This window comes from Oenanthe melanoleuca, chromosome 1A (genome assembly GCF_029582105.1).
Source record: "Oenanthe melanoleuca isolate GR-GAL-2019-014 chromosome 1A, OMel1.0, whole genome shotgun sequence".
In the NCBI taxonomy this organism is placed as follows: domain Eukaryota; kingdom Metazoa; phylum Chordata; class Aves; order Passeriformes; family Muscicapidae; genus Oenanthe; species Oenanthe melanoleuca.
The window spans coordinates 28,245,433-28,263,833 of record NC_079334.1 but is presented as its reverse complement, the minus strand read 5'-3'; the positions used below and the strand labels follow the sequence as shown (position 1 = coordinate 28,263,833).

The 18,401-nt window shown below is 43.2% G+C and overlaps 1 protein-coding gene across 2 annotated transcripts in view; it reads left to right on the top strand.

Moving 5' to 3' along the window:
* Positions 1-4,444, top strand: part of CRADD (CASP2 and RIPK1 domain containing adaptor with death domain) — a 75,645-nt gene extending 71,201 nt beyond the window's left edge. For both annotated transcript variants that reach the window (XM_056482013.1, XM_056482012.1), the window contains exon 3: positions 3,926-4,444. In XM_056482013.1, the coding sequence (XP_056337988.1) occupies positions 3,926-4,221 (296 nt within the window). In that variant the 3' untranslated portion in view covers positions 4,222-4,444. The remainder of the gene's footprint in view (positions 1-3,925) is intronic.
* Positions 4,445-18,401: the final 13,957 nt, after the last annotated feature.

Genomic DNA, 18,401 nt, shown 5'->3' with positions numbered 1-18,401 from the left:
TTTTGCTGCTGTCTCCTGTGTCGACTTTATGTTACACCCTCCCATTTGTGCCGAGTGGGACACAACTGAGGTGAGTTTGTTTCCCATCTCCCTGATTTTTCTAGTATCTTCTTGGAGTCTCCTACTTAAAGCTACAGATGTTCTGAAGAAAAAGAAATACAAAAGCAGTGACTGTCTGCCTTTGCCCCATGTGTTTTTTGTATCTTTGTTATCTGGGTGATTCTGTTTTGTCTGGTCTGTATCTGTGGTACTATTTATATCCAGCTCTGTTTCCTGTCCACAATCACCAGCACCATTGTAACTCTTGTTTTGTGCAGTGGTCTGGAATTACAGATGTACACGCAGGCCAGAAGTTGTCAACATCTCCTGTTTTTTAACTGGAATAATTAGGATATAGCTTTGTGTGGGTGAGCTTCCTTCACCAGTGATGGGGAGAAGCACATTCCCTCGTGCTACATCTTTGAATAGAAGGAGCTACAGGTCTTTCTGTGGATCCGTGTCAGCTTCACAACCAGAGTGGAGAGTGTCCTTTCCATCTCCAGCCCTATGGAAGGGGATTTTCATGTTCCCAAGAGCATGCCAGCCAGCTGGCTGGTGGTCCTGGGAGAGAAGCTCTGCACCAGGCTGGCTGTCTCCCCAGCACAGAGCTGTTGGCTCCTCATTCCTCAGGACCTTAGTGGCTTCATCATGAGCAGTGAGACTTCAGCCTCTAAATCTCTGCAGCCTGTGGCCCCGGCACCTTGCAGCTTAGACCATGCCCACAGCTGGACACAGTGTTTTGCTTGGTACTCTCGCTAGAGGTGACAGCAGCACAAATTGCCTTCTCCAGAGCAATCCTCAACATCCTCTGGTGGTGCCCCAAGCCCCACTTCTTCCACTTCCTTCTGTTTTTAACACTGCAGTCCTCTTTTTGCTAAGCAGAAGCACTGAAAGAAGCCTGAAAGAAGCACATACATCTACTCATTGGACCCACTTAGAGCAAGAAAAACTTGACCTTTTTTTTTTTCAAAAACGAAGTCTCAGTATCCTGATGTACCTTTCAAGTGCAACTGCAGGATCTGCATAATTGAAACTTTTTCTCTAATCTCATTGCCTCCCTCAGGCAGTTCCTGACAAGTGGAGATTATAAGTGAGAGTTTGTAGTAAACATAGCTAATAAAAAGGTATCTTTAATATTTTTGCAATATATTCAAAGCAGTTTGGGCATGAGCACAGAGAACTCATTTCTATTTCACCTCAAATGCCATTATGTTTATTAAATTAAAAGTGGCATTAATCGTAGAACATATCCAGATCTTTTTGTGATTTTGTATTTATCATAACTGAAAGATCTCACTGAATATTTCTCTATACCTCTAAATAACATTGCCTGTCATGTAATATTTATCTCCAATTTTCCTCAGTGTTTTTGTATCAGAGCTGAAAATGAGCTATCACAGAGAATAAAATGAGACCGAAATACCAGTCCTTTGTATTAAATTTAACATTTGGCTTCTGCCCCAGAAATTTCCACATCCATATTAGAATCAGATGGTAGCATAAGATGAAAAGATCTCCTGGATGGGTTTTATTTTGATCCTTATTAAAGGGCTGATAACAGACTGAAGGCAAGATACTTGTTGTAGTAAAAATGCCTGCCTAATATCAAAGGCTGGATGGACAAACTGACATGTATTATTGTTAGGCCTTCCTGCTTGATCAGATTTCAATACCATAAAATCATTCTGCTAGTGGAAGTGACATATGAAAACTTCTATGTAAGAACAGAAAGCCCAGGCTGGCAGCTATTACTGCTTTGGATAGCTGACCATAAGCCAAGGAAAGGGTTTAGCATCAAAAAGTATTGTCGGTGACAGCACAGTGTAGCTATATTTATTTTATTCTCAAGTGTTTGCATTCATGAAAGACTGCCTTGTCCTAACTTACCTGTGAAACTGGTATCACATGTGATGTGACAGCATAGGGCAGCCCCACTGGTATTGCTCAGACTTCTTCAGAAGTTGTGCATCCTCTGCCCTATCCACAAACCAGCACTTGTCCCAGATTCCTTTGGCAGTCTGGAGACAGGAAGATCAAAGAGACCTAAATAGTCTTCAGAAAGCAATTTTGTCTTTATTCAAAGCAGCTTTGTATAGTTCTTGTGTATTATTTGACTGAAATTGTACAAACATTTGCAGGCTCTGGGTGTTCTGTGCAAAAACAATTACTTTTGATGAAATGAAGGAATGGTGCTTCCTGGTGGTGTTGTTCTGATGTAGTGGAGACTCTGAGCATGATATTGGAGCAATAAATTAGATTTTGCAAAGCAGTGTTTCTGCAGGGAGTCTGCTGCTTCAGACCAACAGGCTACAATCAGCATTTTTCGAGGGGATGCCTGTGTTTTGTCACAGTATCTTCAGCAAGAGAAGTAGAGCCGCAATTGCAGACTGCACTGATTGCTCATTTCAGCTTTTGATCACAAAGGCTATCAAAGAACAAATATGCTTGGTAGGTATTTTATGCTGCTTTTCTAAATGCATCTTTTTAAAGGCTGGCATGTGGTTTGAACTTACAGGCAGAATCATTGCACTGGCACTGGCATCTGTGTCAACATTTGAACTTATACCCAGTGCTCCTTTTACAAGTAGAGAGAAATGTGAACATTTAAAGGATTTTATTTAATTAATCTGATTATTTTAGACATCTTCTTTCCAGTGTATTTTAGAAGAGTCTATTTCTCTTCTCAGCAATAATTAATCCCAGCATATTTAGTTTAGTATGTGTTATCTGTAGTTAGGTGAGCTGGATCCCATATAGCATGTTTCTGAATAGCACTGTGTTCTCACTTGGCTACTAACACTGTGTGAATACTTTTGGTGTTTTATTTTAATTATCAGATTATCCTGGGGAACACATAAAGAGATCAATTGTGTTTGTAAGAAATGCTTCGTTCAAGCAAGCTTGCTACGATAATTACAGCTATCTTAATGCTTCCTATGAAAGTTGTTTTGATAGCTGTATTGATCCTGTCCTCCTCAGGTACCAATTCAATTTAAAACATCTTTTTGGATGAAGAGTGCATTCTCTTGGGTATGTGGACAATCCTAAGAGACTTAACATTGGGCAAAAATCTCTGAGAAAAAATGGGACCTCCTTGCATTCTCCTGAAAACATCTTCAAGGAGCTCAGATGAATGGAGGTGTGGCACATATATGCCTGCTTTCAGGAGTGTTACAAGAACTGGGCTGAGGGATAAGGAAGCATAATCTGTATTTGTGAACAGTGCTGATGCCTTGTTCATTTGGGTTTGCCTGAACCATGCTTATGGATTTGTTCAAATAGTGGAAAAGCCCTCAAGGCTGGTCTCCTCAGGATGAATTTGCCACTTTGACGGAGCACAAAGGGTAAGTAGCATCTTAGGACAGAATTTCCTGTGAACAACTCTCAGGAAAAAAATAGAATAATATCTATTAACTAAGGAATCAAAGTTATTTCTGAAGTGTGTAAATGGAGTCACAGAAGAGGAGTATTAAAGTATTATTAGTCCCATGTTTGTCACTTGTCACTATATCATACTGGTGCAAGCACATGATGATGGCTGCTGGAAACAGGTTTCCTGAAAACCTTTCTTTTTCATCTATAATTACTTTTGGAAGCCTAAGCTTTGGTGTACTGTTCTGATGTCTGGATTACTGACATCCAAAACCACAATGCTCCTTAGTATGGTCCACTGGGCATTAGTTTTCCTCTGATTAATCTTCTGGTTGATTACATAAATAATTTTTTTGGATAAATATGTATTGCATTTCTTTGATTAATTAAGTCTTTCACCTCATCTTTGCTCATGCTTATTTCCTCCTTTGTCAAGGTCTCCCATTAACTCTTGCAACATTACCTAGTGACACACATGCTTTTTCTTTCTCTCCTTTTTTTTTCTCTTTTACAGACTTAACTGAAGTTGCACCATGCATTTTGAAGATGTCACCAACAGATCAGCAGTTGAACAAGCTGGCGAGGAGGCTGGGACCTGAATGGGAGCATGTAGTTCTGTGCTTGGGTTTGTCCCATACTGACATCTATCGATGTAAAGTCAATCACCCTCACAACCTGCAGTCACAGATCGTAGCTGCGTTTGTCCTGTGGAAACAGCGTTTGGGGAAACAAGCAACAATCCAAAGGCTGCACGCCAGTCTGAAGGCAGAGGAAGTGGATCCTTCAGTGATACAGTACATGCTTGAGTGAAACCATGCCATTTATTCACAGCTTCCACGTATTTCATTAAATCGAGTAAAGAGGATGGAAATGTATGTTGAAGATCAGATGCCTCAAACTGTAAAAAAATGTGGGTCTGGGACCTGTGATTTTATTAAGCTTAAACATTCCAGTTTTCTATAGCATCTTGTGACTTGTAATTCTTTTCATGCCAGATTAATTTTTAGCAGGCATTAAAAAGTGGATCGCTTTTTCCTGTTCCCTTTTGTGCTATTTCAGTGGGGATATAGGGTGACAAAGTTCTTGCAAGCAGGTGGGCCTGCAGTGAGTTCAGCAAGGTTTTCAATTTCACTAAGGGAGCAAGACTTGGTTTAACTTATTTTCTGGATCATGTAGGAGCCTTTTTACTGCTGTTTCATGCTAGTTCCCTGATACTACAGCAAGAAATGAGACTAATCACCATTACTAATTTAACAATTTTACAACAGTTATTGCAGGTGGCTAAACTCACATTTATAAAAGTTTCAGCGCATACAGTTTCTTGCTAGGATAGATGGCTGCCACTTTGGTCTGCCTTTGAAAAAGGCCCTAAGTGGAAGCAGCAGGAGTGTAGTGTGCCTATGAGAGTTTCTGCTGTTATTTACTGGGTGTAGGTTTCTGCAGGCAGGCCCTATGTGCATATGCCATGTCACAGGTGGGGTGTTCTCAGGGAATACAGAGTGGAAAAATGACCAGAAGTAGGCAAGAACCAGGTAAACTGAGCAAGAAGCAGCCTGAAAAAGGAGACAACTTCTAAGTTGTCCATGTTTGTCTCTTCTAATAAACTGGGAGACTGTCTGGTGCCTGCTGAGTCTTTGAACTGTGCTCTGTTTCCAGGCTAACTTGTTTCATGGTGAGGTCAAGCATCCAGAGGCACATTGCTCTGACCACTGCACACTCAACAGGGTAGTGAATTTTGCAGGTCCTTTCTGGTCAAGATGAACTTTCCACTGCTCTCCCTCCAGCACCCCTCAAGCCATCCACCAGGCTCATTTGCTATCTACCAGCTTTTCTGCACCTAGTGGAGGCAGCTTGGACACTGCTGTCCTCGGTTCTTTGCCAGTGCGGTTGTACCACCAGTGAAGAGAAGATTTTATGCAGAAAAACTGTAAAGCTTGTGGTCGTCTCCTCCTTCCTTTCTGTCATGGAGATTTTATTCCTGCTGGAAAAAAATACTGAGATTTTTGCTGACTAGGCAAATGGGGATCACTCTGCAGGATACCCAAAGGCAATGGGAGTGACTAGCTACCCTCTGAGGCCAAATAATAAGAGGCAGAATAGATTTTAATTCTCCCTGAGTAGTTTGCTATAAAGTAAATGTAGAACAGAATTTTGATGTTGAATTTCTAGGTCTATTTATGAACAAGTTACTTTAGATGTTTCATCTACAGAGTCATTGCCACAGAACTTCCCATCCCGCAAAATTTGCTCTAATTTCACAGCTTAACAGCCTTGTCTGAAGTCTTGACTGGGGCAAGAATAAACTTTACTGCTTTTTATTTTTAAAAATTTGTTATTTTTATACCAAAAGAAATCCTATACACCTTGTTTTTTAGAAGCATGGAAACAGAAAACATATCCTGGCAGGATCTGGCTCCTGCAGGTTCAGAAGCAATCAGGTAATATTTTGGTTTTAATCTTCTGTATACAGTTCTGACCTTCAGCAAACTGTGATACTGCTATACCTCACTCAGACCTTAACTAATCATCTTCAGATCACAGCTATTCATATCCTACTTCCAGAGATTAACAATATTGATAAATTCCATATAAACATGATAAATCAATTTAGGGTTTGGGATTTATTTATTTTTTCTGTTTCATGATGCTTTAATGCCAACATGTTCTTTTTAGGTGGAAAACCATCCCAGAGCAGGTGTACAGACATCTGGCAAATTTGTATGAGCACAGCCCAGCACAGGGAGTGGGATGAGGACTTTGATGCAATTCTCACAGTGAGATTGACAGGAGCATGTTTTGCATATTAGGGAAGAGAGGCAAAGTAGTCTTCCTGGCAGCAGCTTGGAGGAAAAAAAGCTACAGATGATTGACAGGAGAAACTATTGAAAATGTGATTTAGAGGAAGAAGTTGAGTCCCAGTGTCATAAATGTAAGTACCTTATCTTGTTCTGAACCAACATGGACCACGTCTGAACACAGACTTGTCTTCAAGGCTGTTCATCTCCAGTTAACCCAGAATAAGCACAGTGCTCCAAGGAGGCAACCAGTCTGGGTGGTAAAGTAATGTAATGGGCACACTCACAGGACCCTGGTACCTTCTTCTCTGGGTGAACTTTTCATTTCATGATCTTCATTTTGTGAAATTGTAGGATGGTTTGGTTTTAAAAGGACCTCCAAGATCATCTGCCATGGTAACCTTTCAGTACAGCAGTTTGCTCAAAGCCTCATCCAGCCTGGCCTTGAGCACTTCCAGGATTGAGGCATCGAAACATCTCTGGGCAATCTGTTACAGTGCCTCATCACCCTCACAGCTGAGAATTTCTCCCTAATATTTAATCTAAACCTACCCTCTTCCAGTTTGAAGCCATTCCTCCTTGTCATATCACTACATGCCCTTGTAAAAAGTCCCTCTCCATCTTTCTTGTTGGCTCTTTTTAGGTACTGGACTATAAGGTCTCCCCATAGCCTTCTCTTCTCCAGGCTGATCAGTCCCAACTTACCACAATCTTTCCTCACAGGAGAGGTGCTCCAGCCCTCTGGTCCTCTTGATGACACTTCTCTGGACTCACTCCAGCATTCCTATGTCCTTCCTGTGTGTGGACTCCAGAGCTGTTAGCAGCACTCCAGGTGGGGTTTTTTGAGAGTGGAGAAGAAGCAGAGAATCACCTCCTTTAACCTGCTGGCCATACTTCTTTTGATGTAGCCCAGGATATAGCTGGCCAATGTCAGGTTATCCATAACTAATATACTTAGAACCTTTTTAATGGTTAAGAAAACAACCTCCAGTAGATATGAAATTTCATGCCAAATAAGGCTTCCTTTCAAGCCAGGTACAGATGTCTGAGTACCTACTATGATCCTCTGGAAACTCGATGGGTGAGTATCATATCAGGTAATTTTGCCAACTTCTTCAGGTGGGCTAAATGGTACAACCCTTGCACCTGGTACTAAAATTACAGGAGCCACAGGTAGACAAGGGTTGTAAAACCTTACCTCTCCTATTGTAGAGCAAAGCATATAATTCATAATTCATATTTCATGCTTTCACATTCCCAAGACCTAAATGAATGCTCTAATACTTGAGTTGCAAATATTAAAGGGAGAGGTTTACTTGTTTTTATGAGATTGTTTCCATTGCTGTTATTTTTAAATTAATGGAAATGTTCCTATTAGATTCTTCATTTTTATTAAAGCTTGTTTTTGTACTACACAAATGCAGGGATACATTTAACTGACAGTAGTATTCCTTAACCCAGTGGATTTTTCCATCCACTTAAAAATATTTTTCTGCTGTATGTAATGCTTTATTTTGCACAAGGATGCAATTAAGACAATTTAATTCTTCAGATGTATAGTAAGGCCTCGTATTCTCTCACAGAACACTCAGAAGATCTTAAAATGTTTATTCTTTTCTGCTAATTTAAGAGCAAATGTTATTTATTTAAATTTCATGGACAAGCCTGTGACTTGAGTGTTGTTCAGGACTGAGGCAACTCAGTGAGTTTCCCCATCTCTCCCTTTGCCTCAAACTCCTCTGTGCCAAGGTTTGGGTAATGACAGGAGACTTGCACAGGGGCTCCTGTCCTCCCTGCCTACTGGGCTTCCAGGACTGGTGCAAGGGGCAGGCTAACTTCCAGGGGAACCCCAGTTCCACTGCTTGTGGTGAGGTGCTCAGCCTCTTTGGGCTTTGGGGTGGAGCATGAGTTTGGCAAAGGTGAGCCAGCAGAAACTTCTCTCTGATGTGTTTAGGTTTCTTAACCAATGTCGAAAAATCCTCACTAGTGAAACTGGTATTATTGGTATCTACTTATTTGTGGCAGAGTCTAAGAGCTCCAAGACAGGAAAGCATAAATGTGGCCACTGCTGGAGCTTCCACTGAAGCAGAAGGCATAACATGCAGTCCTTGGAAGAAGTCATCATTGATTTTCTTCCTCGGTCTCCAGAGAAGACTCTGACATCCCATTTAACTCTTCTAAGTGGAAAATAAGCTCTTTAAAACTGTTTTGTACTCTGCAAGTACAGGTGGACTCTTAGCATGGTGATAGGCAAGACCTAAAAGCACTAATTCTCACCTGCATAAGCTGTATGAACGATCACAAAGGATGGGGTAAAAGCATGTCAGACTGCCAGCATTTAAGAGTGGCTGGAGTATAAAGTGAAAATGCAGTCATCTATGAGCCACTTCTCCCAGATATAGTGGGGGAAATTTCCATCTGGAGTCATATTTTATGACAGTCATTGATCTATGGAATAAAACATTTTCCAAAAGTCTGGAAAAATAAACAATGTCGTATTATATTCAAAGAAAATAAAAGGCATGCTCATCTCATGCTAAATGTGATCATGCTGCCAGTTTTGTTTCTTATTGGAAATGAAAACAGTCTCTGAGAGCTAATCTGTTTATATAAGCTTCCATATTCTCCATAGACATAGAGCAATGTCAAGACATAGTAGAAGTAGAGCTAAAAGGACAGTTGATAAAACCTTTGTCTGTTTACATGAATATTCAAAATCTTTGTCCCAATTTCACTAAATGAAAGAATTTTAATTTTCAAGGTGTCGTACTGTTGCCTAAGATCTAAAGATCTAAAAGTGATTTGGCTTTTTTTCCTCTCTGAGTGAAGTGTCTTTTTTTAACTGATGACCTGAGAAAAATGAGCACTTGCCAGAAACAAAAAAATAACCAGATTTAAAAATTTGTATGTATTTTAGCAGAATTCACTTCTGAACCTAGCATTTTAGTTGTGAAAAGAGATTAATTGCAGTTTCCCTTTGAAACTGGTGGTCTGAGCTGATGATGGCATAGGAAGATTCCTGTCTCTTCTGCAGGAAGAGACTGCATTAAAACATCTGTATGTGATACAGGTACTGTTTCTGAAGCCAATGTCTGGTTCAAGCCCCAATAGCTAAGAGACAAAAAGTCTCTTATTAACTTCAGTGAGCTCTGGATTAGGCTTTCTTTAACTGGAACCTGCTGAAGCATGGTACTTTTACTATCTCCTTTTGAAAAAGCAATCTTTTTGGATTTGAAGCAATCAATAGGAAAGGGAGTTTTGTGTATGTAGTAAGCATTTCCCAAGTCTGATAGCAAGGACTGGTTCTGTGTGGATTAGATGTGAAAGTTGTAAAAAAAAAGAAGAAAGAAAACCCACAGATTTGTATTACATTGTGCTTCTTTTGGGTCAACAGTGCCTTTGCAACCTTGATCCCAAGGTGGAAAACTCCATTAATGTATTAATGATCTCCTGAGCCATCAAATCCCAGGTTTTATGGGATTATTCTCATTCCAAAACTCAAAATTAACTTGGTTTTGGAGGCTTACCAATGTCCTTTGCTGAATGGCTCCACTTTTATGTTGGTTTTTTTTTGTTTTGTTTTGTTTTTTTTATTTTATTTTATTTTTGTGGCATTTACTTTGAAATGAATAGTGCAAAGTAGTACTTGTGTCAGTGAAAAGATGACCCCATATCTGCCACCATGGCACCTTAAGAGGAGTAGTGCTGGGGACTCATGGCACAGTCATTGTCCTTGAAAGAACAACAGGCACACATCACCCCTGTAAAAAGAAGGATGTAAAGACATGCTAGCAGGAAAATATAGCATTTAATTTAATTATCTAGAGCAGGCACACCTTGGAGAAACTGCCTTTTATGAGGCACTTTTATTTTTATGGACATGTTTGATAGTCTTTATTTAAATAAGAAAGCAATTGAGTAACTAGAGCATGTGGAGACTTCTGATAAGGATCCATCTTTCAGGTTATTAAACAAACTGCAAAGCAAGTGCTCAATTATTCTTCGAAATGCTTGAGCAACACCTTTTGTTCAGATTCCCATCTAGAATTACCTCCCAGTAAGTTGCCTCCCAGTAATTTCCAAGAAGCAGCATGCGAACAGCACACACCCTTGTTCTGGATAATAAAGACTTCTGAGAAAAATCTCAGGATTATAAACAAGCCACAAAGAGACCTGGGAACCAAACCTTCTGAAGGAATTTTCTTTGCCTCTCACTGGGCTCTCTGTGGCATTGGGTCTGATGTCTGCATGTGAAATGAGCCTCAATAATTGCATATTCTTGCTCTCCATTTCTGGTCCTGACTTTGCGACATTTGAGAAACCACTTCAGACTGCTGCTTGCAGAGTGATGCAGACTTTTGGTGAGCACAGTTCAATGAAGGCTGAGCCTGAGATTGTGCACACTTAGGGTTGCTGTCAAAGCAAGCAGCCATTGCACAGCGAGCAGGGGGAGGCCCAAACACCTCTGCAGAGCAGAGAGAGCCCTGAGGAGCATGGGTGTGCTTCTCAGTCATGGTACAAAGCACATCAACATGGGCCTTGAAGAGACAACCAGAGGTCCTTGTGATGCACTTAGGTTTTCTCACCCACCACCAAATATGTGGGTCCCACAGAACTCTGAAAAAAGGAAATCCACTAAATCCCTGAAACTAGTTGTCTAAAGCAAGAGCCACATAATATCAGCAGGCAAGAGTAATAACAAAGATCTGGAGAAAATCACAGTGGAAACAAAGTCCTGTTGGCTGTGAGTTTGAGGTCTGTGATTTCTCTGTTTCAGCTGCAGACTGGGCTCCCTGTGATGGATTGTTGGTTTCACTGCTTCCATGTCAGCTTGGGCCTCTGGTGAGTCAGCTGTTGGGCATCTGGTAAAGCCAGGGAGTAGCAAGCAGATCAGAGAGGGATAAGCCTGTAGAGGGCAGGAATAAAGGGGGTCAGGAGAAGAGGAAATATGCTTCTTTCCCAGTGTTGCCCCAGCTCCCTGCCTGCTGGTCCCCTGTCCTTAGATGCCAGCACATGCCACAGAAGTAGGATTTTTCTTTCTCTTTTTTTCTGTTCCAAGGCAGACACTATCAACACATCAGATTAAATTGTGCAATCCAGCTGACAGGATAGCTTCAGGTTTAACATGCTTTCCTAGAAGGGACATTGCTCACAGGGAACCCAGCTGCAATTTCCAAAAGCTAATCCCACAAGGCGTGCATCCTGGCAAGGTGACAAGCCATGAGTGACTGAAGCAAAGCTGTCCCGAGAGGAGCACCAGTGGGCACTCGACCAAGCACAGCCAGCAACAACAAACGCTTCTGACCGCGGCTGCCGCTCGCCCAGCGGTGGCCGAGGGGTGCAGAGCCACCACTGTCCTACCACACAGGGGACAGCAGTGCTCTGCCAGTATCAGGACATGCACCATGCAGGGATGGACAATGAGGCTTGGCCATCCCATTCAAGCCCTCCTGGTGGTTTTCAGGGCATGGGCTGAGGATGCATCTAAATGTCCATGTTACTGGGTGCAGTTCTGGTGGAGCTGGAGGGTGTCATAGGAAGGTCAGGCTCCTTTGGCTGGATAAATCTGCTTGGTCTGAGGCTGTGAGGGACTTGCCCAGCTCTGGTATGGGCCTGTGAGTCAAAGAACAGCCTTGCTTCAAGACACTGCCAAGCAAAATAGCTGGTTCCTTGGGAACCAAATAAACTCAACAGAAGTATCAGCTGCTTCAAAATCTTTCTCAACTGTCCCATCTTAGAAATGCAGGTTGTTCTCTGAAGTTTTATAAAATCATAGAATCGTGGAAAAATTTAGGTTGGAAGAGACCTTTAAAGGCCATCTAGTCCAGCCCATTGCAATCAGCTGGGAAACAACCAGAGCAGCTTGCTCAGAGACCTGTCCAACCTGGCCTAGAATGGATTGGGGCATCTACCACCTCCCTGGGCAGCCTGTTCCAAACTTGGAAGAGAGTGAGGGGTGAGTGCTAGGCTCAGTACAGAGGCCTGTGTTCCTGCTTATTCCTCATGGCATCTCTTTGCTGTATGCCCAAGCTAGGCCTGATGCATGGCCAGTACCACTGTGCCTCCCCCACTGTGGACAGTGTGGGTTTGTGTAGAACCTTGGGGTGAACCACAGTGGCTCATACTTCTGACAAGCCCTGCAGAAATCCAACAACAGTTGAGTTTAAGGCATCCATGCAGTGGTGAATGCCACTTCCCCAGCAGACATTTCTCAGATAATGCCATTGTACTCTCCTACATGAGCATGTTGGCGAACACTTATGTTTTTAAGGGCTATTACAGCAACAAAGTAGGAGTGCTGCACAATAGCAAGCCAGAAGTACAGCTGATCAGAAGAGGCAAACGCAGGGTTGCCACATTCACTGCTGTGACCTCTCCTGGGATCATAAGCTTGGTAAGAGAAAGAGGAAAAGAAGAGTGACACTGTTTGATAGTGGCTATAACTAACATGGTAGGAAAAATCCAGACCTAATGTATTGGAGATGATCATATGGCATAGCAGAATTGCTCATCTGTTAAGCATTACTAAATGCTTACTATACTAAGCATTGCTGATCTCCAGGAAATGTACCTAGGTGAAGCTGAAGATTTTTAAATCTAAAACTGATGGTATAAATCAAACTCTCTTTAGGCTCCTGCAATAAGAGGAGAAAAGGAAATTGCTTTTCAGCCCTGAGAGCATGCTCCTGGTAACTGATAAACTGGCTGTGACTCTCTGCAGAAGGCATGATGAATAGTGAGAAAGCAAATCTCAGAACTATAACAAGCCTCCAAAATGACACAGGGAATGAGGTACAGACATATTTGCACCATGCAAGCCAAAAGATGAGCTGTGGCCTTACTGAAGTTGTGAATGAGGAGGATGTGAGCCTGAAGAAAAGAAACCCCACAAGATGGAGACCTGACATCATCCCTTCACCAGCTTTACTGACTTTCATCAGCTAATGATCAGGCATGTCTCCTACACTTCTCCTGTGGACAGCAGAATGAAGACGGGCCCTATTGGCAGGCAGCTCAATCCACCTGTCAGGTAAAAATGGGTGACATCGTCTTGAAGGATCTCTTTTCCACCGACTATTGAGGGAGTATAGATGACCAGCTTTGGCCAAACATTTAGTGTTAGAAGGCCAAAGGATTCATCTAACTTTAGACATCTCCCATAGTGACACCTGCATCAGAGCTGATCCCTATCACATCCTTTTACAGTCAAGGGAGGGAAGGCAATGCCTTTTGGGTGCAATTCATCTACTTTTTCTTATGCTTTTTTCTAGGATGAGATGAATTCACACCCCAGTGACTCTAATTGCTGCCCAGATCAGCCATAGGTGTGTACATTAATTGAGATCCCATCCCTTGTATCAAATTAAATCAGTCATGTCCCATCCCGTTCCCCTTTGAGACAAGGTGTTTTCAACTCCTAATGCTTCTGCTGCCATCATTCTGCCATCTCACTAGTTGTGGATGTCCTGATAAGGTGAATTTCAGGGAGGCCTTCCTGGGGGTAATAAAGGGTTCATGTACCCAATAAAAGGAAATTGAAACTTGGTAGACAAACTTCCTTGAAGAAATGCCTACTGTTTGTCTAAATAGTTCATGCACAGCAAGAGGGATTCTGGAAGAAAATGCAGCCTTGTAATCGAGTTCTAGTCCCAGCTGTGTAAAAACACAGGGTTGATCCTTGCTACAAAAATACATCTTTTGGAGGAAACCAGCAAAGACGAGGGTTCCCAACAAAAGTGATAAAATACCCAGCAGTAGATTGTATATGTTATCTTGACCAAAATACTTGAATATCTGCTTTGCAGCACTCCTGAAGAAATATGTTCTGTTTTGTGCCCTGTGAGAGGTTCAGTGGCTTGGATTCAACCCACCACCTCTGCCGCCCCCTATACTCTTTGTTGCTAGAATTTTAAAAGCTTGAATTTGGAATAGGCTTGCTTTTCCTCATGTCTGTATGTCTCACCTCAGTGCCATTAAAAGTCATGACACATAACAGAGAAACAGCTGTGCAGGAAACTTCAGGCATCTGTTTAATATTAATTGCGTGTATTCCTAAAAAGTCATAGCATGTTTTTAAAAATTCACTGCACATCTGGTGCGTCACTGCTCAGGGTTTTTTTTAAATAGGTTTTATCTGTGAGTCACTGAGAAGTATCAGCAACAAGCTGGCCAGATACTGAGGAGATGCACAGGCAAGTAAAATGGAAGAGATATTTCTAAATAGCTTCTAAAAACTTACAGCTCTGAACAAAATGACAAAGCAACTGACTGTTAGCTGCCCCATCAGCAGACACCAAACTATAGGGAATCTAGGTTTAGAAAAGGATGTTCTATTGATAAACACTGTATGGTTTGAAAGATACATTTTCCATGTGAATCCTGTCCCAGACTGTAGGCTGGGATTTCTTTTTCATCTGGAGGACAATCAGTTCTCCTGCAGTTACTCAAAACCCCACAACTTGTCCATTCTGCTATACCCCTTCCCTACCCTTATCCTGACCTTGCAATTAGCCATAAAAGGCTTTTCCTGCTGACTCAGCAGGTCTTGCATAAAGAAAAGTGGTCTCTAGAGGATCAGGTGAAAGGTGTGTTCTTCAGCTGGACACAGCTCTGCAAAGCCTTCTCTTCTAGGAGGCTCTCCCACTGCTCAACACTGCAGAGGACCATGGAATTGGAGCCTCCACTGCCAGGGCAGGTACCCCAGACCCCAAGGAAGGCATGGCAGCTGGTCCCACTGGTATCCCTGAGCTTCTGAAAATTACACTGTCTTTGAAAAGCTTTTTAAGAATGAATGAATGAATGAATGAATGAATGCTTGATAAAAGATTTTTTTGCACATTTTTCTGTATGTCCACCCCGTAGGAAGCAAGGACCCCAAAAAGTGTTACTTTGAAGACTCCTCCTTTATTTTAGAGATCTTTTTCTTTTTTCCAGAGTTCCTCTTGCATACTGCTCATGGCAGGGTGTTTCTCACTGTCAGCTGTTTGAAATACTTGCTGAGTGGTGACAACCAGTGATTAAGTCAGTAATAAATGATGATTTGAAATATTTATTAATGCCTCTGAAAAAGCACTGGAAGGCATAGATTTGGAAAAACACAGCTTTGCCAATGCGGCAGGGCAGGTGCACCCCACAGTGAGCTCAGGGTCACCCCCCCTTGCACTGCTCATCTGTAAACAGGGTCTTGATATTTTTACAGAAAGTTCCTTATTTGTGGATAACATTAAGTGGGACAACATACAACCTGCAACGCATTGTTTAAAAATAATTTTAGTGAACAGTTGTGTTCACAGACTGCAGAAGAAAAAGAAAAATAGTATTTAACCTGCAGAATCACCACAGCCCAAGTGCAGGTGAAAGGGCAGCTCTTTGTGTCACATCCTAGTTAAAAACCTAGGTTTTACTTCCAGGGTGTTATCCATCTTCAAGTATTGAGGATGGACCTGAAGACAAGCCCTGCTCTTGCTCCTCTCATTGGACAGTGGCAGGGAGCATTACATGGCTGCTGTTGGTGGTAGTAGCACATAGCTTCTGGTTGTGCTGTTACAGAAGCAACGATCCTTCAGCAAGATAAGGAGCTATCTAGGCCAGAATTAAAAGCATCCAGCCATGCTAAATATCTCTGAACATGGATATAAAATACCTATTGTGGGCAGAAAGGCAAGCCTGACCCTGAAACTCAGATGTAGTGGGGTCCTGAGCTCTCCTTCTTCTGCAGCCAGGCTGGTTGGGACATTGCAGAGCCAGGCTATGGCACTCTGCATAGAGCAAACTTGAGTGCTTTTCTAAAATGAAGCAACTTTTCTCCCTGATTGATGCCCTGAGGGCACAATCCTTGGCGGTCTCTACATGCCAAAGCTGGTAAACAGACACCAGCGGGGGTGTCCTGGCACATGGCAGCACTTATTCACCCTGGGTGGGAGTGCCAGCAAGACATCCTGACCTGCCCTGGCTCAGGTTGGGCCGTGATCATTGTCCAAGACCTTTTCCTCATTAGCAAGAGATGCCAGGATCCACCCCAAAAACAGTGAAGGGAATAGATCTTCCTTGGCAATTACCACCAGAAACAGGTTAAACACAGGAGAAGCTCAGAAGAAATCACCCAACATGGATCTTGGGTTTTTCCCACATCAGCATGCCTCACCTTAAGCAACTTTCTCCTAGTATGACTTCACTCTGAGCTTCCTCACTGCTGGCAAACAACATGATGCAAAAGCTAGAAGCTCACCTCTAGCATATGCTTGTGTCAGGGACAGCACAGTGGGACAGCCTATGTCCCCATGCTCCTGACTGCCACGCACATGCCTGTCTCTGTATGTACACAAGATTTCTATGGCACTGGTGCTTGTGTGCAAAGGGGACAGCTCTGTAATTTACAGTCTGGGGACGTTTGCCTTCACGCAGCAATTGTACTGGCAGCACAAGACAGTCACGGCAGTGCTGCCAGGAGGGAAATACAGTTCCCAGCACACTGAATCCTGTGGCCACTTTGGTTCAGAGCAGGTTGGACGCAGGCTGGTGAGCCGCTGAAGGCAGTGGCTGGGGATGCCGAGGCAGTGGGGGGGGACCTGGGCACAGGGCAAAGGCAAATGCCAAGATACCACGAGAGAGGGAGTGAGCAGTGCACGGCATGCAGAACAAGATCTGTTCAATTCCATCAGTCAGCACTCTCTTCCAGAAGATGACCTATTGAACATTTCCAGGAATAGCTGTGCCAAGCCTGTCAACTGTTTCTTGGAAATACACTCAAGAAAAATGGCTTCCTTCCAGTAGGGATCTGCAGAAAGTCTGGACTGGATCAAGGCTGCAGTCAGTTGCTGAGGTGGTGATGCTGTTGCATCAGCTTATTTGGGAGCAGAGGATGCAGGGGGCCTGGAAGAAAGGCTGCCTTTTCTCCCCCTTCTCCTCCTCCATTCACATCAGATGGTAATGATGGGGAGGGAAGCTGTGATTTCTTTTTTGCAGATCGCCTCAGCTCACTTGTACACTTATCCTTACTTGCAGTCTTCAGCAGTAAGCAGGAAGAAAACCTGCAGTGCTGCACGTGACTGGGCTGCCAGCCCAGCACACAGCCTACCTGGGCTACTTCATAGGCAATCACCAGCATCAAGCTGCCAAGACCGGCACATGGCCCTACAATCATAACTCGCTCCCAGCACAGTATTCTTGGTATTCCCTTATCACTTTATTGCTTGAATTAACACAAGGACATGAAGTTATCACTGTGTAGCAAACTTTCATTCCCTGCACCAACAGTCGTGTGGGTGGTAGGGTGGGGAGCTGGGTTGAAACATGCCATGGGACAGTCCTGTTGTGGTGGCCTGTGCCAGCTGAAGGGTTCTGCTGGCTCAAATCGACCAGCAGGGAGAGGGGTTGCACGTCACAGGCCATGGGGTGGGTGTACCTGCTTGGACCTGTCCCCACAGTGCACACCAGGGGCTGCACACCTGCCACTGCCAAACCCGCTCCTCTTTTGCCAGATGCAGCCAGCAAAGTACAGGACAAGGTTGTGCACTGTCCAGAGCTGCATTTGAAGGTAGTTGTCTTGCATTTACACCTTGCAGCCCTGGTGCAGCAGATGGCTTTTGCAAAGTGGGGGTCCAAGTCCCTCTTCATGTCTCCCCAGTCACTTTCCACCATCACTCTCCATCTGGGTGAACAAGACACAATGGAAATGAGTGTTTCCCCACTGCAGTCACTGCTTTGCCCTTTTTTACAGAGAGACTGTAGGGATGCATTTTCAAGTTTCTCTGGATTGACTCCAGATCTGGATTTGCATTGGGTCCTTCCTGACGGGTTACAAATAAACCAAAGTAATGGGCTTTGGCATTACTTGGCAGACTGTTAATAGGATATAGAACCTTTCATTTCTGGATCATTAATTCAAACCAGCCCAGATCAGTAGTGGTCACATTTTGTTGCAGTGTAATAGCTGTGTAATAACCTCTCTGAACAGAATTAGGGAGTCCATCACCACAATTTATATTAATGATAATAACTTTTGTTGGCTTTCTCAGCAAAGGAACCCAGGACTGATTATGCCCCGAAGTTGGGGCTCCCTGGAGGAGCAGGGGCAGGTGGTAGCTGTTTCTGCATCAGCCCAGAGCAGTCCCAGGGGCTGTTCCTCTGTTCTGTTTACAAGGCAAACCTCCCCAGCATGCAGAGAAAGACCACCTGAGCAGTAAGCATCTCTGT